At 48.7% G+C, this 24,528-nt stretch overlaps 11 protein-coding genes across 11 annotated transcripts; 7 read left to right on the top strand and 4 right to left on the bottom strand.

The window, feature by feature from the left end:
• Positions 1-7: 7 nt before the first annotated feature.
• Positions 8-651, bottom strand: BT62DRAFT_933078 (uncharacterized protein). Its single transcript, XM_043186484.1, has 2 exons — positions 204-651; positions 8-149 (listed from the first exon to the last, which is right to left on the bottom strand). Exons 1-2 carry the CDS (start codon positions 327-329, stop codon positions 45-47), a joined length of 231 nt encoding a protein of 76 aa, XP_043038759.1. The 5' UTR covers positions 330-651; the 3' UTR covers positions 8-44.
• A 787-nt stretch (positions 652-1,438) lies between these two features.
• BT62DRAFT_994791 (uncharacterized protein) lies at positions 1,439-2,872 on the top strand (the record flags this gene model as incomplete). The annotated part of the gene is made up of 5 exons (XM_043190482.1): positions 1,439-1,853; positions 1,918-2,193; positions 2,249-2,434; positions 2,540-2,671; positions 2,747-2,872. Exons 1-5 carry the CDS (start codon positions 1,746-1,748, stop codon positions 2,870-2,872), a joined length of 828 nt encoding a protein of 275 aa, XP_043038760.1. The 5' UTR covers positions 1,439-1,745.
• A 1,567-nt stretch (positions 2,873-4,439) lies between these two features.
• Positions 4,440-6,197, top strand: BT62DRAFT_1006959 (aldolase; the record flags this gene model as incomplete). The annotated part of the gene is made up of 7 exons (XM_043177287.1): positions 4,440-4,707; positions 4,763-4,883; positions 4,942-4,996; positions 5,058-5,222; positions 5,288-5,437; positions 5,499-5,642; positions 5,700-6,197. 7 exons carry the CDS (start codon positions 4,440-4,442, stop codon positions 6,195-6,197), a joined length of 1,401 nt encoding a protein of 466 aa, XP_043038761.1.
• A 1,129-nt stretch (positions 6,198-7,326) lies between these two features.
• On the bottom strand, positions 7,327-8,449 carry BT62DRAFT_897819 (uncharacterized protein; the record flags this gene model as incomplete). Its single annotated transcript, XM_043183313.1, has 5 exons — positions 7,327-7,458; positions 7,481-7,622; positions 7,672-7,821; positions 7,876-7,961; positions 8,018-8,449. The coding sequence occupies 5 exons, from the start codon at positions 8,447-8,449 to the stop codon at positions 7,327-7,329; spliced, it is 942 nt and encodes a 313-aa protein (XP_043038762.1).
• Positions 8,450-9,385: 936 nt separating this feature from the next.
• Positions 9,386-10,342, top strand: BT62DRAFT_1076953 (uncharacterized protein; the record flags this gene model as incomplete). The annotated part of the gene is made up of 6 exons (XM_043179262.1): positions 9,386-9,469; positions 9,518-9,688; positions 9,736-9,833; positions 9,887-9,988; positions 10,038-10,103; positions 10,162-10,342. 6 exons carry the CDS (start codon positions 9,386-9,388, stop codon positions 10,340-10,342), a joined length of 702 nt encoding a protein of 233 aa, XP_043038763.1.
• A 508-nt stretch (positions 10,343-10,850) lies between these two features.
• On the bottom strand, positions 10,851-11,999 carry BT62DRAFT_186612 (uncharacterized protein). Its single transcript, XM_043179977.1, has 5 exons — positions 11,824-11,999; positions 11,661-11,765; positions 11,549-11,614; positions 11,438-11,492; positions 10,851-11,385 (listed from the first exon to the last, which is right to left on the bottom strand). The coding sequence occupies exons 1-5, from the start codon at positions 11,911-11,913 to the stop codon at positions 10,979-10,981; spliced, it is 723 nt and encodes a 240-aa protein (XP_043038764.1). The 5' UTR covers positions 11,914-11,999; the 3' UTR covers positions 10,851-10,978.
• A 514-nt stretch (positions 12,000-12,513) lies between these two features.
• Positions 12,514-14,416, top strand: BT62DRAFT_1025972 (uncharacterized protein; the record flags this gene model as incomplete). The annotated part of the gene is made up of 10 exons (XM_043178292.1): positions 12,514-12,905; positions 13,013-13,081; positions 13,134-13,171; positions 13,288-13,324; positions 13,372-13,442; positions 13,497-13,523; positions 13,578-13,688; positions 13,731-13,848; positions 13,899-13,961; positions 14,010-14,416. The coding sequence occupies exons 1-10, from the start codon at positions 12,875-12,877 to the stop codon at positions 14,414-14,416; spliced, it is 972 nt and encodes a 323-aa protein (XP_043038765.1). The 5' UTR covers positions 12,514-12,874.
• Positions 14,417-14,653: 237 nt separating this feature from the next.
• On the top strand, positions 14,654-16,310 carry BT62DRAFT_987453 (2-phosphoglycolate phosphatase; the record flags this gene model as incomplete). Its single annotated transcript, XM_043190069.1, has 6 exons — positions 14,654-14,801; positions 14,875-14,966; positions 15,028-15,174; positions 15,234-15,541; positions 15,602-15,705; positions 15,756-16,310. 6 exons carry the CDS (start codon positions 14,654-14,656, stop codon positions 15,857-15,859), a joined length of 903 nt encoding a protein of 300 aa, XP_043038766.1. The 3' UTR covers positions 15,860-16,310.
• A 1,530-nt stretch (positions 16,311-17,840) lies between these two features.
• BT62DRAFT_187317 (uncharacterized protein) lies at positions 17,841-19,889 on the top strand. Its single transcript, XM_043179978.1, has 4 exons — positions 17,841-18,433; positions 18,489-18,956; positions 19,015-19,509; positions 19,574-19,889. The coding sequence occupies exons 1-4, from the start codon at positions 17,915-17,917 to the stop codon at positions 19,652-19,654; spliced, it is 1,563 nt and encodes a 520-aa protein (XP_043038767.1). The 5' UTR covers positions 17,841-17,914; the 3' UTR covers positions 19,655-19,889.
• A 375-nt stretch (positions 19,890-20,264) lies between these two features.
• BT62DRAFT_1006969 (uncharacterized protein) lies at positions 20,265-22,377 on the top strand (the record flags this gene model as incomplete). The annotated part of the gene is made up of 5 exons (XM_043177288.1): positions 20,265-20,361; positions 20,417-20,466; positions 20,516-20,650; positions 20,708-21,704; positions 21,764-22,377. 5 exons carry the CDS (start codon positions 20,265-20,267, stop codon positions 22,375-22,377), a joined length of 1,893 nt encoding a protein of 630 aa, XP_043038768.1.
• Positions 22,378-22,463: 86 nt separating this feature from the next.
• On the bottom strand, positions 22,464-24,503 carry BT62DRAFT_950858 (serine palmitoyltransferase). Its single transcript, XM_043188157.1, has 6 exons — positions 24,222-24,503; positions 23,884-24,157; positions 23,484-23,830; positions 23,326-23,433; positions 23,180-23,275; positions 22,464-23,130 (listed from the first exon to the last, which is right to left on the bottom strand). Exons 1-6 carry the CDS (start codon positions 24,471-24,473, stop codon positions 22,588-22,590), a joined length of 1,620 nt encoding a protein of 539 aa, XP_043038769.1. The 5' UTR covers positions 24,474-24,503; the 3' UTR covers positions 22,464-22,587.
• Positions 24,504-24,528: the final 25 nt, after the last annotated feature.

Here is a 24,528-nt window from a genome sequence, read left to right on the forward strand (position 1 = left end):
GCGTACCGCATTCAATTCAAGCTTTTCCTACAAGGAGGATGGCGTCAGTGTGCTATTAGTACCTCAGGTCTATCATTATAGTTTTTTTCTACACGGTTAGCCTGCCGCCTGTCCTCCTGAATGAATGTCAACCATCTGCCGTGCCTATGGTAGGTGTTCTCCCGCTCAATCGTGGCCCCGTTCTTATACCTACTGCACATTAGTGTCTGATCTGAGCATGGCGGGTTCCCAGTACTGCGCTCTGATGGAAAGCGAGATTGATGAATTGAAAGGAGACCGATGGGGGAGGGGGGCTGAGTCAACCCCCTCCTCTCCCACTTTGTATCCATCGTCTTCCATTTGGAGAATAACAACACGCCGCCTTGTTTTCTCCGGGCGATCCTACATATTCGGTAAGGGCTGGAGTATGTTGTGGCTCGCCTAAATCGATACACTATATCGGCGTTCATACAAGCCATCGGTACAAAAAAGAGAGAAAAAAAAAAGAAAAACAGGATACATTCAAGTCCCTTGTCGGTACTGACATTATTGCACGGTCACGATGGCCTTCTGACGTGCGGGGCTTCGAATGCATGCACTGATAAATATATCTCAGGCTCGCAAGTCGCTGATGGTTAACAGTACCCATATATTGACCTCATTGTAGATGGATGGAGTCGGAGAAGGCCGGTGTCAGCTAGAGAAACTCAGAGTCAGAGTTTGTGGTACGCTCGGGAGGGGAAAGCGCTGAGTTTTGCGACCGTTCAACACGGACATTGGTCAGCGCCATCACCGAGGCGGGGGAAGGAGAGCAATTGTGGTGGAAATGAAAGCATCTCAGAAATTCGCAGTAGGGCCTTCATATGTCGACCAAGAATTCGGAACAATGCGACGTGATCCATTTTTTACTGGATGGATGAATGTTGATTACTTTATATGATTTATTTGCAGAAATACAAGTGTGACGTCCATGGATCCGAGGACGTGCTGGGTGACGCGTCGACGATAGGCAGGGGGGAAGCAAGCATGCTCGCAGAGAGCGACACGCCACAAAACCATTGGGACGAATGACGCATTCCGCGCTCGTCAGCAGGCAGACTAGGTGAATCTAAGATCCCAGATGCAGATACGAAGTCGCGGAGTTCAAGCGGAGTCGGGGATTAAATTAGGCGGAGACAGCCGGACTGGATACAAACCAAAACAAAATTGGACAAACGGAAGCATTTGGAATGATCCCCGATCAAGCACGGTGCAGGCCAGGCACGACGACGCCCGTGTCCGAATCAGTCAGATAGAAAAAAGAACTTGCAACTGCCGGGCTGCCGGAATATGTCAGCTCTCCACGGGTGTGCATGGCAAATCTGCAAAATGGACCAGGTCTCCAGGAGAGATCAATCCACCGAATTAGCTCATATGAAATCAGGGAGACGAGTCCGAGTTTATTCACCAAACGCAGAAGATCGAACCTCCTGAAACTCCAATCTTTTCGAAATTTCGACGAGATTTGTCTCCGTTTGAGTGGATATCTTCTTTACCCAGGAAACGGCTCAGGGTCATCCTGTATTGGGCCCTCGGCTGATCGAAGAAAGCGAATAAGCCGTGCCAGTGAAATTTCGACATACAGTTCAAATCAATCGAAAATGGAATCCTCTAAAGCAGGTTCAAGGGTGGGGCGGTAGCCTCTTTTTCATTGATATAAAGGTACTCCATTCCACTTCACATCTGACCTCGAACGCTGTTCCCCCCAACTTTACGTTACTCCCCTGATGTCCTCTCTCTCCGGTCATACGGCACACACAGAACGCCCTGAGCGAAGCCGTAATGCGAAGGCTCAAGCTCGCCATCGAGCTAAGCGAAAGGCTTACATTGAACAGGTCTGTTTGTCCGTACCTCTTGCTCCCCGACCCCGACCCTCACCCCCACCCTCCCAATTTCTAGCTCGAGCAGACCGTGACCAAGCTCCAGACTGCGCTTGGCGTATCCCCCGACCAGGTCGCTGCCCTCCCGCCGCCGCTCATCAAAATTCGTGAACTCGAGCAAGAGAACGGCCGACTGCACAAAGAAAACGAAGAGCTCCGCCGTATGATTTCCGACACATCCGCCGGCCGTCCTCTCCCTCTCGAGGTCACGCGGCGGACCGTCTCGCACGACTCGCGGAATATGGATCGGGACTTTAAGCGAAGAAAAGCGGACATGGACGACCAAGTCTATATGGTACGTCGCGACTTTCTCGCCGCTAACCCCGCCGCCCCGCTCACCGTCCCGCCAGGACGCGCCCACACATATGAATGACCTCCGACCGCCGCCTCCGTTGACGATACCACACGGCTCCCAATACGGGAACGTGTCCTCACACAACTCGGGGACCAATTCGCTCTATAGCATCAACACCCCTACGTTCCAGATGCCCAACACCCCCTCGGGCTCGAGCGCAACATCCAGTCCCCCTTTTTCGGCGAGTGCTATTCCCTTTTACCACTCCCCGGCTCTGCTGTAGCCCACCGTTACCGAGGGAGGGCTTTGGACCGTATAATGACATTCTTTTGTCTTACCCCCACAGCCTGCACAAATGCATCCGTCGAACTCTCCAGTGAATCCTCGTCCTCCACTTTCTTCTCATCAAGGTCTTTCAAATCACTCAAACGGGGGCGGGCACTATGGGGCCGTTAAAGTGGAAGATGAAAATTACGCGGTAAGTTTGTGATTTCTTCTGGCTTTGCGTGCGTTTATTGTCTGGACTGGACTGACATCTCATCTTCGCGCGCAGGCCCACCACACTTCGCACACGGCGAATCATTATTCGAACCCTCTTCCGTCATTCTATTCTCAGCCAGACCACGGGATGGACACTTGGCACTCATACTCCTCTGAACGAGCTCCCATCCATCGTTGATCGTCTTGCTGAACTGTGTTTTATATAAACATTCTGTATATTTACTCGTATTTTACTCGTGTTGTTGTAGAGCATGCATACCCCGCTGTCGTTGCCATGGATTCCTTGGAAATACCTACATACCTATATTCTCCTCCTTGAATATACCTCGTTTACCCTCCCTGTCTCTTAGTTTTTGATTTCATCACCATCATAGTTCAGCAACAGTGAAGATTCCGATCGCAAGATGTCGGCAACATTATGGCACCTGATATCGATAATCGAAGATGGAAGGAAAGGTTCGAGAGAAAATCTCGTAAGAGGTAGATCATTCTGCGATCGGTGTGGTGATCCATTACGAGAACCGAGTCGTTTAGCTTTTGGAAATAGTACAAAAGCCAGCCGTTGACTGACTGCTAGGTGAGTGAGTGGTACAGTCTCTCAAACGTATGCATCATGGTATTTTCGGGGTCATCGTCAGGTTCGGAAATCTTTCCCCTCAAAATGTTTGGCCCATAACCCCAAAGTACGCTGTATTTTCAATTTACTTTGTCACCCGTCTATTTTCGTTTCCCTAACCGCGTGCCAGTATTAATTCTGCTATAGTACTGCTAAGACGCATTCCCAAGGCCCACGAGTTTTAAATTGTTCCTGTCAGAATGTACAGGTCCGAATCCTGGTTGAGATTTCTCAGATTGGCGTGCTGGCATAAAGTAGCCAAAAGACGTCAGAGATAGGGGGACGTGATTCGGAAGCCGGGGAAAATATGTCAAATCCTACAACGGTCCAGGCAAAGGAAATTGCAAGTCAGGATGAGTTCCCTGATCATATCAAAACGAACCTGAGTCCGAGTATACTCGAATAAGAAGTCCTCGAGTCACTTAAAGGCAAAATGGGTATACAACTCTGTTCCGATATCCATGAAGCTCGGTCTTTCCCCCTAGCGACTCAGGCCATCTGTTTACTTCTGCACAAGAGTTCTTTGCGACTACACTACCAGTGATGCGAGGAGGATTTTAAATTCTCCGAACTGTCAACCTCCAGTTCGACGCTCGCACTCGCGAGCGGGGAAATGTCCCGGACACAGCCACTACCCCAAGCCAACTTTTTTCCTTTGTTATCGGATAGAAAAACGATGAAATATTCGGAGAGCTCCGCATCGATGGTAAGAAAAATCTTCAGTTGTTCCGCTCCCGTTTGTGAGCAGAATCTGTTTCGGCGATACTCGGGGTTCTTGTGATTTTTTGATAATCTTTTGTAGGAGATGGCAACCCCGTACGTCTGCTTGACTTTACTCCGACCCTGTTTAACCTCGCTCAGGCTTAAAAATCGTGTTGATCTATGTGATCTAAACTATTTATTCTTGCACATTTCGAAACGAACATTGCAGCAATGACAAGACAAAGACAATATCGCCACAGCGAAGCACTGACTTGGTCTCAGTATACAAAGCCATAAAAGGCCGAGTGGCACGATCACGGGTCCAAACCGCCGATCCTTTGTCTGACATGGCTACTAGTATTGACCAACGTTACAAGTCTTCTTCAATGCCACCCGGGTGCTCTGCCTATACTCAAACACAGACACCATGTCGCCCCAACTGCATGAAGCTGCAAGGCCTGATCAGCCCGCCATCTCATCAAGACCCGCGTCCCCGGAACCATCATCATCAACTTCCAGCGCCCACGATTCATCTTCATCAACATTCCCCACGCGAAGCGCGAAGAATGACGCCCCTGAAAGCAGCAAGAAGCCAGCCGCTGCGAAGCCCAGAATTATTAAAACGCCTCCCACTTTGCGAAGATGCCTCATAGAGGCAAATACAGCTGTCATGACGGAAACGGTAGACTTCGAAAGTGTGTTCATACATTACCAGTAATATTTTGATGCGGACTTGACCGTGATCGACAGGCCTCTCGTATCACGACCTCGATGGAAGTATACTAAGCCCGGCTCATGTTCTCGACGCGCTAAATTCGCCTTATATTCATTACCACCTCTGGGTTGCTGTGAAGATGTCGCTAGATGACCAGTGAGTTGATTATACAGCCGATGAGATCGATGAAAGACTTATTAATTGCCACCTGCAGCGATAAACGCCAGATGAAGGCGCCCGACATGCATGCGGCTGTTTTAGAGCGTCTAGTCAGTTTTTTTTGGCGAGGTCTCTGCGATATTTGGGGGGGTTTTGATGATTACCCTATAGATCGTTGAACTCGGAAAATCAATGATGGATAGAGCCCCAGGTCCACATATCACCTTTGTCGACCCGCGCTGGCACGGTAGTGCTCCCATGATGTTGAGGAATGCCATACGACTGATTGATATGTTCGAGGAAAGCGGATTTAGCAGGGACTCTATCGTCGTCACTGTAAGTGTCATATCGTTATCTACGGAGATTGTCTATAGCGAAGACTTCTCACCAGAAGTTTTAAGATCCCTGCAACGGAAGAAGGAATCTTGGCTTCGAATCACCTCGAGCGCAAGTGCCATATTCTTACTAATTTAGACCTTGTTGGAACGCTATCCCACGCAGCGGCTTGTGCCCAGTCTGGAGCGAACCTTGTTTCAATTGCGGTCGGCCCTGTAAGTCGCGAGAAGATCATAGCTTATACATCCCATGGCGCTGATGCAATAACGCCATTAGCTATTAGATTGGTATGAGGGGAGGCGGAAGGCCAAATATCAGGATATCAGAACGCATCCCGGAATTGAGCACATTCAGGCCACTGCCGTGTATTTCAAACTCCACAAACACACCACGAGACTGGTTGGCACAAGCTTTCGAACGGTAAGCGAATAGTTGATGTCTACCTTCCTCTTTCACTGAAATAACGCATGCATTCAGCTGCAAGAGCTAGGCCCTCTCGGTTGCCTGGACGCTATTGTAATTTCAAAAGACAACGTTGAACAGTTGAATGGGCGCCCGTTCCCACTCATCCAGTCTGTCCCCAAAACGTCAACTGCGTATACCTATGCAGAAGAGGTACCTAAAGGTACAGCTTTCAAAGGAAAGAAATCCGAGTTCATTTCGTTTCTCTCTGAGAATGACAGAAGCGCCATCGCTGGGACAATGCACACAACTCTGAGAAAACTAAAGATAAAGATGGAGGAGATTGATGAAGAGATTCACAAAGAGCTGTCGAAGCAGCATACATTACGATCTCCAGAGAATGAACCCGAAGTGACTTGGTTGAAGGAAGAGAACCCTCAGTGCTCGAAGAGCACTGCCGAATCTCCTGAAAAATCTGACCGCACCAGTGACAAGGAGACCGAGAGCACCGAGGAAGACGAGGGACACGGCAAAGGAGAACAAGACCCAAGAAGACAGGAACCCCAATATTGAATCGAAGGACCGGCAAGAACAGTCGAGGCTGTAGATTGCTTTTGATATTGCTGGTACTGAGATGTATCAACGGGAAATTTTGAAGTAGTGAATATAAATAAAGCCTATGAATAAATACCATTATTTAATCAATGCTAGGTCCGCAAAATCAACGGATTGCGTCCAAATTTATTCACTCTTACAACGGAGTCAGGTACAGGGAAAGTGGATTGGACATAACTATGGTTCTCGTTGCGAGGATCGAAATAATAACACCGAAAGTGAGAAAGTGAGAGCTGGGCGAGCCGCCCGGCACTGTCATTGGGATTTTGCAACACCTAATCAATTGAACACTTCTCCCGTTGAGGTGATAATCACAAAGTTTAGAAATGTGGAGTGACAGAGATGATTATAAGGCGATGCAACGGCCACATGAGGCTTACGAAGGACAATCGAATGCCAGAGAGTGGCAACTCATATCCATGGACATGAATTCCAGATCGCCGTTCATGTTGTCTATCTCTTGCCGGATCGTACCGAAGTTAAGATAGGATGATACGGACGTTTTATTGATATGGATGGGAACGCGCCTTTATGACGCTCAAAGAACAGAACAACAGTGGAAAGTGATGGCCGCTTGTCCCAATAGGCGCCGTATGACGTTTTCTCTGGGTTTGTTGGCTATTAAGTTGAACGTCGCCGAAACAGACTCGCCGAGGGTCGAGGGAAGCCATACACTCGGAGAATACCGAGAGACAATTGTAGCGGTACTGTGGGTCGGTCGACACAGCGATTGTACCAGCTGACCGAGGTGAGGCGGCGCTAGAGTCAAACTTTGGGGCTATCATTAATTTGCCTGTTCTGCGTGGACCAAATGACCATTAGTACGGAGAGATCGTTCCAGGAATTCTAAAAATATAGAACCCTTCACTGAATGAAATGCAGGTGGAGGCGGTCCAACTAAAGGCGGACCCATTTTCACATTGATAGTAATAAATGAGTGTTCTGGTTCAGAACAATGAACTTGGTCCCAGCCGTATAAGAATATAACGCGGGAGTCTTGTCTGACAGATAAGGCCTTCTTGGTTCGCGTTACCAAAGCTGGGCTTGAAAGTACTCACGAAGACACGGTGACGGTCATATGATTGCATTAAACAGCTTTCTGTCGCTGACTTTGAATACTCTCTATCGCCAGAGATGTAACTGCGCTAGCTGTAAGTGCACCTATGGATGCCAAGATGTACCCTGCCAAGGCTCCAAAGGCAGGTGTTAACGGCCATGACTGATCATGGATGTTCAGATACAGAAATACAACCGATCGAGAAAGACAAACGCGCCTGCCATGGCCGATCCCAGTCGAGCGCGATGGGGACTGCACCGAGCCAACAGCCGACGATTGAGCCTACAGCAGGGTAGACGATGGCTCGCTCTACAGGCGTCCTTACGCTATCTCGGCCTCAGAACATCATTGTCGGTGGTAGATGACGAGACTCACGAAAACTCGGCGAAAAGCCTGACCCAAGTCATCCTAACGACCAGGGACTCTGTATCAGAAGATAGCGTGGGTGGTCCATAGGTATAGGCGGGCGTAAAGATGACGAGAATTGACAAGAAAAGCGCTAGAAGATAGGTCTGTAACGAGTGGCTTGATGCCAAAGTCATATTGTGATGCGAAATCGAGAACAAAATATAAAAAAACCTCAAGAGCGGAGACCCGAAAAGTACGAGTACGGCGTGTAATATGGCGGAGCTTGCGAGGGTCAGTGCCCACGCATTTCTGAGTGCCTGGTCAAAAAAAATAAGGTGATGTGCATCAGATGAACAATGCAACAGGCACTTACAGAAAGTTTACGGCTATTAAATGCCGCCTTCTGTACACGAGTATCGTCGCCAAATCCCGTCGAGGTATAGTCGAACCACCAATCTCTGATCCAGCCTCCCCACCAGCCCTGCAACACGACACTGCCAGCACACATACACGCGACCGTCATTGCTGGACTGATGGTCAGGGCCTCCAGAAAAGGATGCTGAGGCCTGTCACGCGACGTCAACTGGCTGATATCGATACTCCGTTGCGCCAACTCCGAGAGTATCTTTGTCCGCGGCAGAAAAAATGCGGTGAAGAGAAGTAATGTCGTGTGGACACCGACGACAGAGGTGTACCGAGCGAAAGGGAAAAATCCGACCTCGTTCCTTGGTACGCCACCGCTGTCTGGAACGTCGCTTGCGCCGTCGGGAGCCTTTTTTGCTGTCTTGGTTTTCTTTTTGGGCATCATGGGTGAGGGTAAGAGATTAAATTAAAAATGGTGAGATAAGATGACGTGTAATGATCAGATAAGATAAATCTTTTGGTGTCATTTTGCTTGCGTTAGTCTTTGTTTTCCTGTTCCCAAATCGTTTTCTGGCTCGGTGGTTATCTATGCACCGCCCGTCGACTACGAATATGGGTCTGTTATTGTCAAAGGGCCGCAGGGTTCCATCAGAAGGACTGTCATTGCTGCTCATTAATGTGATTCAAATTCCCCGTTTTTTTTTTCATTACTCCCGCTGGTATGCTCGTACACGGTATTCGCTGATTGCGGTTGGAGGCTTTTCCAAGCTGTCACTACTGCCCCGAAGGTCCCCGTTTGTTTGCCGCTGGAATAACAGGAAACGCCGACGATCGAACATGGAATCAGATGGTTCTGCGAGCATCGCCTAATCAACAAACCTTGCTGACTGACCTGCATCAGGCTGTCCCCAAAGTCCACTTCTCCCAAATCCGACGAAACTGCGGTGCCGCGACTTCTTTCCAAAAAATAGGCCCCCCTCGAAAAATAGCCCAATCGCCGGGGGCCACCGATAGCGTTCATTGTGTACCCCGGTACCCTCTTCGAGCTTCTTTCGATATCGCGGCCATTCAAAAAGTCGCCTCGAACGTTCGGCGATAATTGTTCTTCGACGTCTATTTGATCTATGGAGACTCTTCCTACCCCGTCGTGGGATAAACCCATGATCTCAATCTTTGTTTATAATGATGTTAACAGAGCGGCCAGCGCGCTATTCATCTTCAATCTTTTGCGGAGCATTCCCACAGGGTGGGTCCAGCATCCACTTCTAGTTGCAATGTTTCACCGAGACTTAATTCAGGTAACGTTCGTCCGAAACTTCGTCCCGGAATGTGGCTGGTCATCAGCATTCCCTCTACCCAATCACTCCAACTTGCAAGAATGCAATCAAAACACTATAATGGTCAACATGTTTGTCTGTATCCTGCCAGGAGTTTACAATGCTGCGAAATGTCCGTACCTGATGTTCGTCGCTAGTCTGTCTTCTTCGCTGTCGACGAAAATCCCTCCTAGTCCGGAGTTAACCGCCCAAATATCAAGGAAGCTATAGACGAAACGCAAAGCCCGTCTTGCGGGACTCTATCTTACTGCGGTCTCGGAATTCGCCCCCAAAGTCTGGTGACACGGGGTGTCTGGCCGAGACTACGCTTTTCGTATACACGGATCTTGCAACACCATTCATGGGTTTCAAGATTCTTGCTTGTGCAACGATCTTGTTGAGTAGTGAGTAGGGCTTAGGCGTGGCGCCAATACCTACTAGTCTTGTCGATCTATTTCCGGAATACCCGATAAAGGCACCGTGCTTGACGGCAAAAGTTGTTGCTATCAGGTACAGACAGGTTCAACTCCAGATTTACTTCAAAATAGGCGATGGGAATGCAGCGAAAACAACGCTTCTAGGGCCTGTGGTGCCAAGATGGTCATATATAGGACCTCACCGTTTCGAACAATACAAGGCAAGGTTATGCAAATTCCACAGTATTCGTGGGCATTGATGGGTTTTTTCCTGGGGTTGTGGCGCAGATTCGATCAGTTCGGTGATTGTAGCCACATATTCGACTACGGCTACGGTTGATTACAATCCAGGGTACGCGTCCGTGTAAGTAAGTGAGTATGAATCCTATGCATGTGCCTTGTGTTGCTAGGTGCTTTGTTAGCCAGGATGCTATATTTCGGACGATTGCTGTTCATTTGTTTCAGCGGGTCATCTGCGGGTATGGGGGCCTCTGGCCTGATGATATCCTTGCGGATTCCATCAATCAACCAACGGGCAACCTGGTCTCGTGGCTGTGGATACCTGCCAATTCCAAAAGGCTGGCTGTTCTGCCGCCGGTTTAGCACATCGCCGCGTTCCTAGATAAGTATCCTGCTCGCATTCCTCTCATTGGCACCATTCAAGATGAAGAAGCATGTCGGTGTTCTCCTTGATGGCGCTAGACTTGATCGAGGAACGTCATCGGGCCTCAACTACTAATTCCAAGTAAATGATGATGCATCGTCGCTCATACCGGACAGAACTGGGCTCTAGTGATCCAAGCTTCTGCCGCCGTTCAATAGAAAGCGAAACAAAGAGCGCGGATTCCAAGGAGAAGAGTGTCGGAGTATTTTGGCGTGTGGAGCAGGCATAATTATCTGACCCATTGGCGTTCGTGGGGACGTCCAGGACATTTGGCTTACCATCGACGGACAAGAACCGTCCGAAATCATTCTTCTTTGCATTGCCTGTTAAGCCCTGGTCTCATACGCCCGGTAAAATCGATATCCAAATTATCGCCGTCTGATCACTGGCCAGATATCACGCATTCTCAAACTCCATTTCCACATGCGCGGTCTCATGATACTGGTATTCGAGACCAGATTATACAGAGAGATACGGACTATTTGACAATATGAAACTATACGAAGACGCTAGGGCTACGGTGCTAGACACTTAAGGAAGTAAAACTTCGGAATCAGATGTGGTGGAGTAGACCCTCACTCGGCGCAATTGGCGCTGAGTTGAACATCATGAAGTCTGAAATAATTCCCAACAGTACCATAACTGGGCGGACCCGGGGACAAGGACACAGTTGAGGAATCAGTCCATCGACTGCCTTTCACCGGCGATGCGAGTGGCACCCCTCGTCCACCACTTTTCTTTGGTCTTTCTGAACCTGAAGGAGAGTCATCGGACTTCGTGTTGTATACCGGACTTTGGCTAGTACTGTTGCCGTTGACAAAACGTTCCATTCGGATGGGTTCTCGACGGCGGTTTCGCGGAGCGGGCATTCGTCGATGGTATGTATAGGCGAGAAGATAAGAGAAGGTTGAAGGGAGCAGATAGAAAAAAAGAATAGAAAGAACTTCGCTGGAGGCGTGCTTTGACCAAGCGTTAACGCATTCTGGGGTACAAGTAAGATGAGGTGAGATACGATGTAACAAGAGGACACGTACGTCTTTGGGCGTCCTCTACGTAGAGAATCGGTTGTCTCGGCCATGCGCTACCCCGCTGTTCAATTGAAAGATGAGACCCTTCAACTGAAAAGAAGGAGTTGCATAGCGTACAAAGAGCGACTTTACGTCAAGAGCACCTCTGGAAGACAATGATATGCATTCCTCAATGATATCATCCTGGGGTTTCTCAGAAGACAGAGTAAAGGCCAGAAGAATAGCTTACCGCGAAGGCAAAATATGCGATAGCATCGAGAACGCCGACGGCGGCCAACAACACGGCAGAAAGAAAGGCCAGGTCCACATATATTCGTACAAGCGTAAGCTGCCGCTAATGTACCACGCTGAAAGTTGACGTGGGTACATGAACCGGAACTCAGAAGACTCACCGTGACGGAGCTCACGATGCCAAAGATTTCTATCAGGCAGGCTGCGAAAAATACCACGCCCAGCGTGATCGATACTCTGCCCAGCTTCATGGCCTCGTCTAAAATTGCCGAGTGTCAGGGGAAATAGTGACACAAGACCATTCTATCACTCAACGGCTGTTATCAACATCAGCATCATGAAAAGCGTTCAGCTGAGATGCCGAGTTGAGGAGAGTATGGTTCACTTTAGGCAGGCACGTACTATTCTATGAAGCAAACCCAGTCACGCGATGGCCAACTGAAGGCGACACACATACGAGTAGGAGAACCTGAAAAAGTTGATGACGGTGACTGGCGTAGCCCACGATTAGGAATCGGCTGGACCATCGAGAGAGAGAGCTTGCTGGACGTACCAGCCATTACCGGCCATCTCGTTGATTCAATGTCATAGGCTTGTGAAAAGAAACGGCCGGGCCGTCCGGATCGCATTTGTGGTCTTCCAGAGTAGAACTGGTCATAAATAGGACCAGGATTAAGATTATCATCTTCCAAGCGCATGGTATTATTTCCTCCCGAATAAGAAAACAAGCACTAACCATAAAGTTGCAACGGGGGCGGGCGGATCATGTTCTAAAAAGCGGGAGAAATGGAACAAATTTCTCTACCTTGGGCTGCGGGTTCTAAATAAGCCATTGCGAGCGGTGCTGGTGCTATGAAGATGACGATCAGTTAATACGCCGAACGACGGAGGAAATCATTGATACCCTTGCTCAATGCTGCGCATGTTGCCCATCACCAAGCGGAACGAGCACACCTTGTCGATAACCACCGCAGCACTGATTTCCAGTACACAGCTCGCTTTCGCTATGCGACCAGCGGCAGTGACCCAGGAAACAACAACTGATCGCTAAAAAAAGACAGTTCACGTGTTGCGGAGATCGCGGCTAAAGACAAACAAAGACAACCTTGCTTAGCGGGTCGTCCACCGCCATTAGAGCCTCTTGCCTCTATACAGCCATCTTCCCCTTTCATACCTGCTTTTTTTCATACTTTTCTCTTTCGTTGCTAGTTAATGATGAGTTATAGGCCACCTCCACCTCAAGGTATGTCTTCTTTACGTTAAATGGGTACTCACGCTTATCCGGACATGTAGGCATGTGAACAGTTTTGGCCGCGGTTACGTCCATCTTACCCTTTCATTAATGCATAGGAGCCCCGCCGTCGTATGCGTTTGTTACACGGGTGTATCAACGCAATCTTCGGCCTGTGGTGCTGATATGTACGTGAATCTCAATTACATGAGGACGGGGTTGTTGATGAATCTTGAACAGGCGCTTTCCTGAGTGCCCTGTGGGCATTATTCTCGTATGTTTCCCTCTTCTGCTGTTACGCAATTTTCGGTACTGACGAAGCTCATTTAATAGTGCTGTTCGTAGCATGCTTCTGTTTGTTTACTGAAGAGTTGCTGAACGAAATGACATACAGATTGGAAACTTTAGAAGCATCTCAGTAGCAAAAGACCGTAAGTCTTGGTCTTTTCTTCATTTAATGTATCTTAATCGTCCTTAGAGGGGTTCGGGACACTGGTCACTTTTGGCATTGTGTTAGGAGTTCTTCATATAGGAGTTTTCGTATGTGAAGTGCGTTTCGTTCAAGCTTAATTGTGAAAGAAGCGCACTGACGTGGCTTTTCAGCTGTTTGGAATGTTTGCAGCCTATACTGTGTGCAGTTTCCCCTGCTATTTTTACGTCTTCGAATTAATATACTGTTCATAGCAACGGCTCCCACTCATCCGGATATACGCCTTTGTCTCTGTTCTGGCGACAATTCTTGTTTTTGCTGCTGGACTGGTTCAGATTATAATTCACTTTAGTCTCAAGGCATGTGTAGCTTTATCATGATGTAGCACGAACGCTGACTCGCAGCAGAATGATATAATCAATGAGTGCACTAAATCTTCTACCAATGAGGACGTCCTCTATTATCCATTTGGATTCTTGGGTCCAGTATCTCACGATACTCTTACTCCAGCTGAGGCGAGGGAATGTATGTTAAGTAGACCATTCTGTGTTTCGCCTGTGCTTATACTGTTCCAGGGTGCAGTGATGCGTGGGACCACGACTCTTGGGCCGACGTTGTCTCTCTTATTATCACGTTGAGTGCGTATCATTTAATGTTATGCTCTGTGCTTTGCTCATGGTGTTCAGTTCTTGCCGGCATGTTCAATGCGCTAGCGTTTGCCTATTACCGCCAGGCTTTAGATCCTTCAAGTGTTGCTAATGCCATGCGTGCTCCGTCCAACCAAGTGCGCGCATCCGCCTTCCCTGCGCATTACAACCCGCCATACAATGCTTCCGTGCCGAACTTGGGATACGGCTACAACATGCCATACGCAGGAGGTCCATTCCAGTCCGCACCTGCATACGCGCCGCCACCCGGGCCTCCGCCTCACATGGATGACGGCAAGCTTCCTGGATATGTTGGAGGCGATGGCAAAGGAGCATTTGCCGCAGAAAAGGACGACAATCCCTTTGCCGACTTTGATGATGGTCCCAGTAGAAGGACTGCTGAGAGAGATGTCACGGATTCGAGTCCCCGGAATACCTTTCACTAAGAGGGCGTATACATGAACTGTTGTATTGATTGGATTTGTTCAATTTGCTTGATGTAAATTACTACGCTTATGGCGATGCGATTAACGCTTCTTGGACAGTACTTGTATTAATGAATTGAATGTACCTACTACCCATCAGAAAATACTTGAGTAGGTATTGTCCGTTGTTCATGGAGGAGAATACGGTAACGCGTGACTGCGCCTGGGCTTGTTTTCCATCAACCATTATTCCCTGTCATGAGCGTTCGCCTTTCTGCCACTGAAGATTATGCATCTCTGATTGACAAGTACGACACATGGATGTTCGACTGCGACGGGGTAATTTGGCATGGCGACCGTCTCATCGATGGAGCTATCGATGTCCTACGCCTCCTTCGGAATCGAAGTATGTGGACACCTGTCTTTCCGAAAGAGCGCGAATAATATATCTCTTTTCCGTTCCACGTTCTCAACAACAGAAAAAACCGTTTTATTTGTCACGAACAATGCGACCAAGTCGAGGAGGAGCTACAGGGGGAAATTCGACCAGCTCGGCGTCGAGGCACATGTGGTGAGCTGGACGGTAATATCGGTGTGTGGAATAGCCGGGATGGACTCTCTACCCTGCCTAGGATGAGATCTATGGATCCGCATACGCAGCAGCCGTTTATCTGTCTTCTGTAATCAAGCTACCGAAAGACAAGAAAGTGTATGTAATTGGTATGGCCGGCCTAGAGGAGGAACTCCGCGATGAAGGGGTCTCTTACCTAGGTGGAACTGTGCGTGCACTCCCATTAACTTCGCATTTACTTCCATACTCACTTCTAACTTCCCCCAGGATCCCGCGGATCGCACTCTAGAGCCGTTCTCCCTAGCCAACTTTGTTCTCGATGAGAGCGTTGCGGCCGTGTTGTGCGGCCTTGATACCGCCATTAACTATACCAAACTGTCCAAGGCCTTCCAGTATCTTACGCGGAACCCCGGATGCCAGTTTCTTGTTACGAATGAGGATAGCACGTATCCCAGTGCGGATGGATTACTGCCTGGGGCTGGAGCTATCAGTGCGCCCCTGCGCTTCGCGTTAGGCAAAGACCCTGTGAGCATTGGCAAGCCGGCAAGTACCATGTTGGATTGCATCAAGGCAAAGTACGTGCACTTTTTATTTGTCTTCTTTCGCTGCTATTCGTGGCTTAGTTCTTCTGACAGAGTGAACTATGATCCAAAGCGCACTATCATGGTTGGTGACAGACTCAATACGGATATCTTATTCGGCAAGAACGGCGGAATTTCTACGCTGCTAGTCCTGACTGGTAGGTCGTGTATTCTTTGCACCCGGGTATGAGGGCCTCATGAAGGTTAGGAATCACGGCGGAGGACGAAATCACGGGGCCAAATCCATCCCCAATTATCCCGGACTACGTTACACAGTCGATAGCCGACCTCAACAAGGCCGCCGAGCATTAGATGGGCATTCTTAGCTTAGACTAGTGCAGTACCATAGATACAGACAGCATACATTCATACTCATAGTATTTTGGAGTATCCTCAGGGTCACGCTCCTGACGAGAATAAGTACGTCTAGTAAGGGATAAGTGCTAGTAAGCATCCAGGACAGTAATGTTCGCGGTTTCTGTATATATCGTCGATCCCGTGGGGGATAATCGTAGAACACTGGCAGTATCCCCATTCATGACTAGGACCACCGAATGGGAAGGGTAAACCCTTCGTGAGATTGCGGGTCCGAAGCGACACCGACCCTTGGCAGAAATTTTGCGTTCCTATCGCAAAGAATCAGAACAGAAGAACAGGTTGCACTGAAGAAGGTCCTGGGATCGTCGGGAATCAGAGTGGGAAAGGCCTTCTTCGGTCAGTGCGACATTACTGCCATTTCTCTTATCTTTGGAACCTGGACAATAAAACTCCTCGTGTTTCCTACGCTCGCTTGTTAGATAGAGGATCCTCAGATTAGACATGGAAGAATATAATCATCAGTTTTGGGGTTCTTTTTTGCCTCTGTCACAGCCCCCGGCTGGCCATCGATGACATGCGACTCGTTCACGGGGATCTCGCTTCAAGCTTGCCTGGCCAGGCTCGCCTAACAGTCAGGCGGTCACTGACGATATGATCGCACTAGAGATAGGCGGTGACGCGTGATTTTCAGGGAACGTGTTCACCACATGGATTTCATTGGAATTAAATAGTATCCATCAATGAAGAAGGCGAACGAATGGGAAACCATCTACGATTATTTCCGGTTTTCCTCATGCGTTTTCTTGCGTTCAATTGGGGTATCCATGCCTTCCATTCATCAGTTCTTCGATTCATTGCCAGACGTATAAAATATTCACCTGGTTTGGATATGTTCCCTGCCAGGATCAGGACCATCAATCACAGAGCACCGTTGCAATTATAGTTGATTTTCACGAGGCAACTGGATGGGATTAAACTGATTGCGGGTGTCAATTGAGAATGGAGTGGATCCCCCCCTATATTGAGGAATCTTGCTCTGGACGCCACTGGATAAAAACATTATCACTCGCCGCCACTGTGCGTACCGAAATATGAGAAGCACATACATTTGATCCTAAGGGCAGGCATAGACTGAATAGGTGGTCAAAAGATTCAGGCTTGCCTTGACGGCAAGAAGTCGCACAGGCTCACGGCGTTTGGTACCATAAAACCGAATTTGTCCACGAAGGTGTTCTTTTGTAATTTTGACTGTCTAGTTTCCCAGTCTTGTTTGATGGTCCTAGATCTGGGCCCAGTCGCTGTAAAGTCAGGTAGAGAGGCCAACTGGATTAAATAGTAACGGCTAGTCATTCCATTATGGCGGAAGGATCTTATTGAAGAAGGGCCTTGTAACGCATTTCCTGCCTCAAACGTTCGTGATTATTACTAGGAGATGGAAGGCCACGATGCAACGTGCCCATCAAACATCGTACTGAAAGAGTCGCGTCAAGTGCCGTATCCAAGGGGATGTCGGCCTGCAAGTCATTGACCAGACTGTTGGACAAGTATGCAAAAGTACAACCCATTTATCATCAAAGAGAAGGTCAAACCCAAGAACACGGAGGAGCTAATAAGAGTGTTCAGGCGTCTCTGCTCACGAGTGACAGCTATCGCCAGGAAATCGGTTCAGCGACAAGGCTATTTCAGGTTGATCCTGAGTGGTTAAGAAACCAATGATAGGCTGCTACTAGCACGAAGGTATTTTCGTTGATCGGCAAATCAGCAATTACTAACGGGCCCGGATAGTTCGTGAGTGTGGAGCGCTTGTGCCCATTCAGAATCGAAGTGTTTGCAGAGATAGTAAAGTGGCAGTGGGAGCCTGTCCTCTTCCCAGGTGCATATTTTCAGATAGACTCTCATGAAAGCCGGACACATTATGGTGTTGGAGAAAAGAAGTCGAGGAAAAGAATTTGGTGACTGACCCCGGACCGGCGTGAGCCACGTATGGAACTTCGGTCCGGTAACCGTGAACTTCGTTGAATCCAACCGCCATTTGACGTAAATATTGGTATGCCAGCCATACAGTCTTCATCTGTGTCGGAGAGACAGGGAAGAGTATCTCTCAGGTCGCATGGTCTGCAACGCGCAGCTTCCTTGTCCTCAGATGATGACGAATCAGGTAATCATGGCAGTTCGGCAAATGGTCGAAGAGGAAGGGGAAAAGGGAGAGGTACTGGCACCGACAAGGGAAAAGGGAAACGGGGTGGTAGGGTTGGCGGTATAAACAACCCTATCCCCTTTGACATTCAGATTGATGATGATCGTGATGATGGACACGGTACCGCCAGAATGGTCCAGCCGGATCCAAGTCGAGATACGCCTGAAGCGGGTCCTATCTTTGCATATGGCCTGCAAAAAGTCCCGATGGTGGGTGATTTGCCCTATTTTAATGATAACAGTGCAATCGCTGTGGACGATGCGAATGGAAGGATATACATGTATGGAGGCCAACGGCCGGACACTATAGACCAGTGGAGTTGCGATTTCAATGTCTGCAGTGTGAATGACATGTCGTGGCAAACTTGGACGGTACGTGTGTTCGTGAATCTTGCGTGTTTAATCCTTTTGATCGTAAGATATTCAGCTGTCTTTGGGTGTTCCGTTCAAAAAACCCAAACCACTACCTTGTCTATACCGTGCGGCATCTACATTCCTAAGAATGTATGGATGCGAATATGTTTTTCTATTTGGTGGATGCGACGATGATACATCACAAATTTCTTCAAAACTCATTGCTATTGATGTTAGCGCGAAGATATGGGCGTATGTCAACGTGAAAGGAGATATCGCCCCCCGCATAGACGCGGCTATGGTAGGAATTGGCAACCGGCTTTACGTTTTTGGTGGACGTCCAAATGGCAATGTTGAAGGCCGTAGCATCCTTCGTTCATATTCCGTGGCAGAATGCGATGAATATTGCCATTGGTCTTGGATCGTGGAAGATGAACCATACACCGCTGATGTCCCTAATCTCGGTTTCGGAGGCGGGGCCTTTCCTATCTACGATGGTATGAAAATCCTTCTCACTCCCGGACGTATTCATACTACTGCGGTGCGTGTGTATTCCCGCTTTGTTCCCATGTAAGTTGTTGATCACCGTCCTATCACAGGACATTACGATGTCAGAGAACAATGTAGTGTTTTTCCATACTGAAAACCGAACTTTCCAAAGCGTATCTAAAACAAACGGAAATTTTCCGTCAAACCTTCAGTGGTATAATTCGTATGCTGTCAAACCTTCTCAGAGAACATCGATTCCGCTGCCCCGTGCTGCAGGCTTACCGCCCAGGGAGGCTCTAACAGTTGGACCGTCACATCCATTTACAGTTATCGTGGGCTGGATCAAGTCTCCCGACCATGAAGGATATCTTGTCCCGGAGGTTTGGCAGTACTTTATCCCTCCGAAAGAGCGTGTCCAGTGTCTCAACTTGCACCGGAAGTTATGGGCGCTGGATCTCGACTTGCAGACATTCATTACCGTCAACGGACGGCACTTTTTGTTTGGAGTTGATGAAGACGATGTGTCTAGCAAAAACACAGTTTATAACGTATGTGTTGAGCTTGATCTTCAAAAGCTTCAACCGCCACCAGAGAAGAAAACTCCAGTGAGCTCTTCCTCGTTACCAACAATTTCGGATTCCATCACCTGATGATTGTTGCTTTCTTCAGTCCGTGCCGGTTCGAAATGTGAAGGGTGAAAACATGAAACGGGAATTCGATGAGCACGAATCGGAGATGACAATGTGGTGAATCCAGTAAACACGGTTTTGATCTTATTTTTTTCTTACTCGTCACACACTTATACCCCCTGTTCAATCATTCACTTGTATAGTTATCGTCGCTTTTGATTGTATCGTGTACTACTATCGTCGTTTGCAGTTTACATTTTTCTACACGTCCCGTTGGCCTAAATATACCACTGATCGGTTGCATCCTCTCAGTAGCTGTATATGGTCGATTTTCCTGTATGGACATTTATGCGGACCCAAAAACTTACATGATGCGTGAATTAACAAGACGACGAGATCATGGTAAGTCACTTGTGGATTCGTCTCTTTATATTGATCGAATTTTGCAGACTGAGGAAGAAAATACGTCACAATCAACCTAGAGGAAATTTTGGCTCAGAAATATTTTTAACGTTTCGTTTCGCCGACCCAAGAGTGCGATATTGAATGAGTGACCGCAGCTATGCAATCTGATAGACGAAGGCTTCGGTATGAAACAGAGGAACCAGCATATCCTTGAGAGAGACCATGGGGGTAGAAGACAAAGATCAGCGCGCTACAAGCCCGTACCGTTTCGGCCGCCATCATGTAATTTCCCTCCAACAAGCGCCCGCTCTCTGCTGTTCGTCTCGATGACGATGGATATGAATACCTCACCAGTCAAATCTCTGGCGATGGCTGGCCTTAGCCTCGCCCAAGGTGCATCGACAGCGAGTGACTCCAGCCCCGGTAAAGCTTAAAAACGATGTTTGCCTCGATATTCCACTGAAATTGGATGCATAAGAACCATCTACCGCGTCTTTTATGAATGGAAGAGGACGAACGTTGACAGAGGTCCGTGTTTCTTACGGTGCACGTCCTTGGAGAAGCTAAAGGCACGCAGCTTCTCGACGAACAAGCCCAGCAGCCAATATCTAGAATGGGTGATCCTTGGGAGGCAGGCGTCAACCAGGCCGAAAAATACGACAACGAGTTTTGCAAAGGGTGGAAGGAGGATATCGATACTCTCTTGGTCTTCGTTCGGCGGTCTTCACTATCGTCCTATCCGTTGTAAGCTCTGACGACGATGTTGTAGGCCGGTCTTTTTTCTGCCGCAGTGACGGCATTCACAGTAGAATCCTACCAATGGCTCCAGCCAAACTCTTCCGACATATCTGCTCAGCTTCTCCTGCAGATATCCCGGCAACTTTCCGATCCCAATACAACAACAGTCCAAGCGAACGGCGCCGATGACTTTTCACCCTCCCATACTTCGAGGCGGATCAATGTTTTCTGGTTTCTCAGTCTCACGTTGAGCCTGATGACAGTGGTCATTGGCATATTGTGCAAACAGTGGCTGCGGGAATACCAAAAGGATCCCTCGTTACCGTATCGAGAGTCCCTTGCCCTGCGACAATTGCGATATGAGAGTTTCGAAGCTTGGAGGGTGCATGATATCCTTGCCACGCTGCCGCTCCTTCTTCAGGTTGCTCTTGTCCTTTTCTTGACGGGCATCATGGATTTGTTATGGAGCTTGGACAACGTGGTTGCAGCGATCGTAACTTTGTTCATCGTTCTTGGCTTCCTCATGGTAGTAGCCACAACGGTTCTTCCTTGCCTTGTACATTTGCACAGTGGCGGCCGCCTACCTTGTGCTTATCGATCACCCCAGTCCTGGGCCTTTTTACAAGCAACCTTCTTTCTTCTCCGTGGTTTCAAGAAGCAGTATGTTCGAGGCGACTGGTTTTCCATAGAGACGCGTGACTTCCAGAATTCCTTTGACCGCTTCGCCGCTCGTGGCGTCAGCTGGCTGGACGAAAAGTTTTCGCAGAATTTGACCATGGTTAGGCAGCTGTTTCATTGCATTTCGGATCTAGGGTGGAATAATTTTCGTGCACTCGAATGTGTTCCTGAGGTTCCCATCCAGAAAGTCTCTATGGATGCGGCGCTGTTCAATTATCTGGCTAAACACCATCAGAATCTTGACAATGAAGCACGACTTCACGCACTGGAACTGTTATTTCGAACTATCAGTGTTCGGGATCCAGCGGCGCCAGCCCGCGACGTGATAAAATGGGATCTCTTCCCTGAAGGTAAGTTCTTATCAAAAAAAAAAAAAAAAAAAAAGAATCAGTATTCATTGGTTCTCCAGGCGTCAAGATACTTTGTATGTCTTCGGCATGCTCTCTTTTCAAACCTTCAGTGCTTCTTCCCCATCACATCTTAATCTCTCGTCTCGACCCTTTGCTCCAGTTGTTTCTGTTTTGTGCCTCCGGCAACCCTAGCCCTGTGATACCGATCCGGTGGCATGCACTCCGGCTCATCCGCGCCATCGAGACGTGGACACGCACTTTACGACGGGACGAAGTTATACGTTGCATCTCTGAAGGGGTGTTGCTGAATATCAGGCGAAATCCCAAAAGGCGGATGCTTCACATATCAAACGACGATGAGATGCTTAGCGCGCTTTTGTCCTTCATACAGACGCTAGACACCATCTACAGTGGTGTGCCCGATGATGGTCGTATGAGCCTCGATCCGGTAGACTTTCGGAAATGGAAGGTTCTGGTTAGCCAGGCTGCCGAGCAGGCTGGCAATGTTGAGGCTAGAAGGAAGCAGATGAGGGCCAATTGGCGTAGGATGTTTGACAGGATCATTAGCGATATTCGTGTGAGTAAGGAACAAGAAAAGTCTGAGCAACGAACTAGAGGGGGCAAACGTCGGCAGTTTTCTTTGATGGTGAACAACCTTTTGCATCCCAGGTAGAGTTTCGACGGGTTGTGGTATTATTTCTGCGCAACTTAGACTTAATCCTTTTTTTTACTGAGAATGCGATCGTGGGTTTTGGATCCAGAAGCTGAGGTTTCCGAAGATTTGTACAGCAGAAGAGATTGTATTGTGGTAGTAGTGAGTCTAAAGAGAAGATTAAGAAGATATCTTAGCATAGAGACCCAAAAGGTAGCTGCTGTGAAAGATTTAGAGTCTCCTCTTTCCAAGAACCTTCACCAGAGAGGCTTTCACAATGCCAACAGCCTTCTCCGTCTCTTTCTTAGTGAGCGTACTAGTCATCGCCAGTCGGATACTCGGCCTGACTTCAACCATCTCTTGACCTCGCAGCCTCTGCGCCTTGGCGATCATGACGCCCTGCGAAAGGGCCTCCTCAACGACCTCATGGAGCAAAACTTCCTCCGTCTCGACATCCCAATCCCAGTTGCTTGCATCCTTTGGCAGAATAAACGACGGGTTCGATGGTTTGAGAGACAGATGCGCAGCAGCGGACGGGTGCAGGGTTGGGACAGAGGGTGAGCGAATCTGGATGTGGATCATGGGCGAGGCGGGGTGAGAGGGTATAGTGATGCAGTCGACACGATCAAGGATGGCGCGTGCGGCTCGGACATTTTCCTGCAGAGATTCGAAGATGGATGGGGAGGAGCGAAGGATGTTGATACCCTCTGAGCCACTGACGGAAAGGAGCGGAGGCATGGAGGCGGAAAAGACGAAGCCTAGGCCGTTGATTCGCTGATACGACTATGTCAGAAAAGAGAATGATAAGGTTATGTTCGCATACCTGATGTTCAGTGACGAATTCTGTTCCGGCACAGAAACCTCCAGCTGCACAAAGTCCGATGGCGACAGAGCCGAGAAGCATGTCCACCTTTGAAGCCTGATGTGTGATGTGAGATTGGTATGTCGTTTTATGATGGCGCGACATACGGGAACGTTGTACAGCTCGGTGAGACCACGACCGGTCCGTCCGACGATACCAAACGAGTATGACTCATCGAGGATTAGACGATACTTGTATTTCAGTTTCAGTTCAATCTAAACAGAGAGCTTTGAGTTGAGTAAAAGTGATAGGAAATAGAACGCACTAGCTTGGGAAGATCCACCATCAGACCATCCTTCTCAAATATTCCTTCCGTAACGATGAACCGCCTGGTGAGAGGTCCCCGTTTCTTTTTTCGTTCTTTTTCGATACCCTGAAGTACCTCCTCAAGACTCTGCAAGTCATTGTGGTCGTACCAGCGGATGATGGAACGAGAGATCTGCATTGCCTTCTGGATAGGGAAACTGACACCACGGTCAGCAACGATAATGTCCCCACGTTTACAGAATGCCGGAATGACCGAGGTGATGGTAGAAAATCCCTGAGAATAGAGAATAGCAGTTTCCGTGCCCAGAAAATCTGCGATATCCCGCTCCAAGGCCAAATGGGCGTCTAGAAACGCAATCAGTCGGCCGTGCCAAACTGATTTCTGACCGCGGGCATACCAGTAGTGCCGTAGAATCCAGCAGGACCACAGCTGCCAACACCATATTTCCTGAGCGCTTCGATAGCCTTTGCTTTGATGTGCTCGTTGCCAGCCAGACCGGTGAAGTTGAGGCCAGACAAGCTGACTGCGACTTTGCCCGTCGCGGCGAGTTTTGGCTTAGGCCCGCTCTGACCGACGACGACTGGTACAGAGGAAAGCTCGAGTTCTTCCTGAGAGGTCAAGGGGAGTGAGAGAGGCTCTGGAACCCATTCGTCGACCAGCTCATCGACTTCCTAGCAGGACGCTGTTATTATCTCCAACCGTTGCATCCATCTCATCTCATCATATACCACGCACCTTGTCAGAAAATTTGATGAAGCTTTTCCCAGTCCTATCGGCCCTTGTTCGAGACTGGAGAAGAGTCCGTATGACCAACACGACCAGGATGAGTTCCAGCAGCGTGCGACCCGGGTCATTCTGGTGGGAGCTCCTGATATACCGCTCAATGATGCCAGAGCCTGGCAGACTGTAAAAGGCCCTTTCGAGTGCCAGCAAGGACTCGACGACGAAGGAGAATATTGGCTCAAGAGGGGTCGCCGTGCTCGCCATGGTGGTGGGCTGCAAGGGACAAACTCAAACTCAAATTAGGGGATCATACCCGGTG

The sequence above is a fragment of the Guyanagaster necrorhizus genome (assembly GCF_019112545.1).
Source record: "Guyanagaster necrorhizus MCA 3950 unplaced genomic scaffold BT62scaffold_15, whole genome shotgun sequence".
Lineage (NCBI taxonomy): Eukaryota > Fungi > Basidiomycota > Agaricomycetes > Agaricales > Physalacriaceae > Guyanagaster > Guyanagaster necrorhizus.

Bases quoted from the DNA above. Each gene is read 5' to 3' on its own strand.
- BT62DRAFT_933078 (XM_043186484.1), bottom strand. From the start codon at position 329: ATGGATACAAAGTGGGAGAGGAGGGGGTTGACTCAGCCCCCCTCCCCC. The intron at 150-203 runs CTAATGTGCAGT...GAGAACACCTAC, and splicing joins CGCCATGCTCAGATCAGACA to CATAGGCACGGCAGATGGTT.
- BT62DRAFT_186612 (XM_043179977.1), bottom strand. From the start codon at position 11,913: ATGAAGCTGGGCAGAGTATCGATCACGCTGGGCGTGGTATTTTTCGCA. The intron at 11,615-11,660 runs GTAAGCTATTCT...GAGAAACCCCAG, and splicing joins TCGCATATTTTGCCTTCGCG to GATGATATCATTGAGGAATG. The intron at 11,493-11,548 runs GTACGCTATGCA...TCAATTGAACAG, and splicing joins TTGACGTAAAGTCGCTCTTT to CGGGGTAGCGCATGGCCGAG.
- BT62DRAFT_187317 (XM_043179978.1), top strand. From the start codon at position 17,915: ATGCCAGCCATACAGTCTTCATCTGTGTCGGAGAGACAGGGAAGAGTA. The intron at 18,434-18,488 runs GTACGTGTGTTC...TAAGATATTCAG, and splicing joins TGTCGTGGCAAACTTGGACG to CTGTCTTTGGGTGTTCCGTT. The intron at 18,957-19,014 runs GTGCGTGTGTAT...GTCCTATCACAG, and splicing joins GACGTATTCATACTACTGCG to GACATTACGATGTCAGAGAA.
- BT62DRAFT_950858 (XM_043188157.1), bottom strand. From the start codon at position 24,473: ATGGCGAGCACGGCGACCCCTCTTGAGCCAATATTCTCCTTCGTCGTC. The intron at 23,434-23,483 runs GTGCGTTCTATT...CTCTCTGTTTAG, and splicing joins TGGTGGATCTTCCCAAGCTA to ATTGAACTGAAACTGAAATA. The intron at 23,276-23,325 runs GTATGTCGCGCC...ATCACACATCAG, and splicing joins CCGAGCTGTACAACGTTCCC to GCTTCAAAGGTGGACATGCT.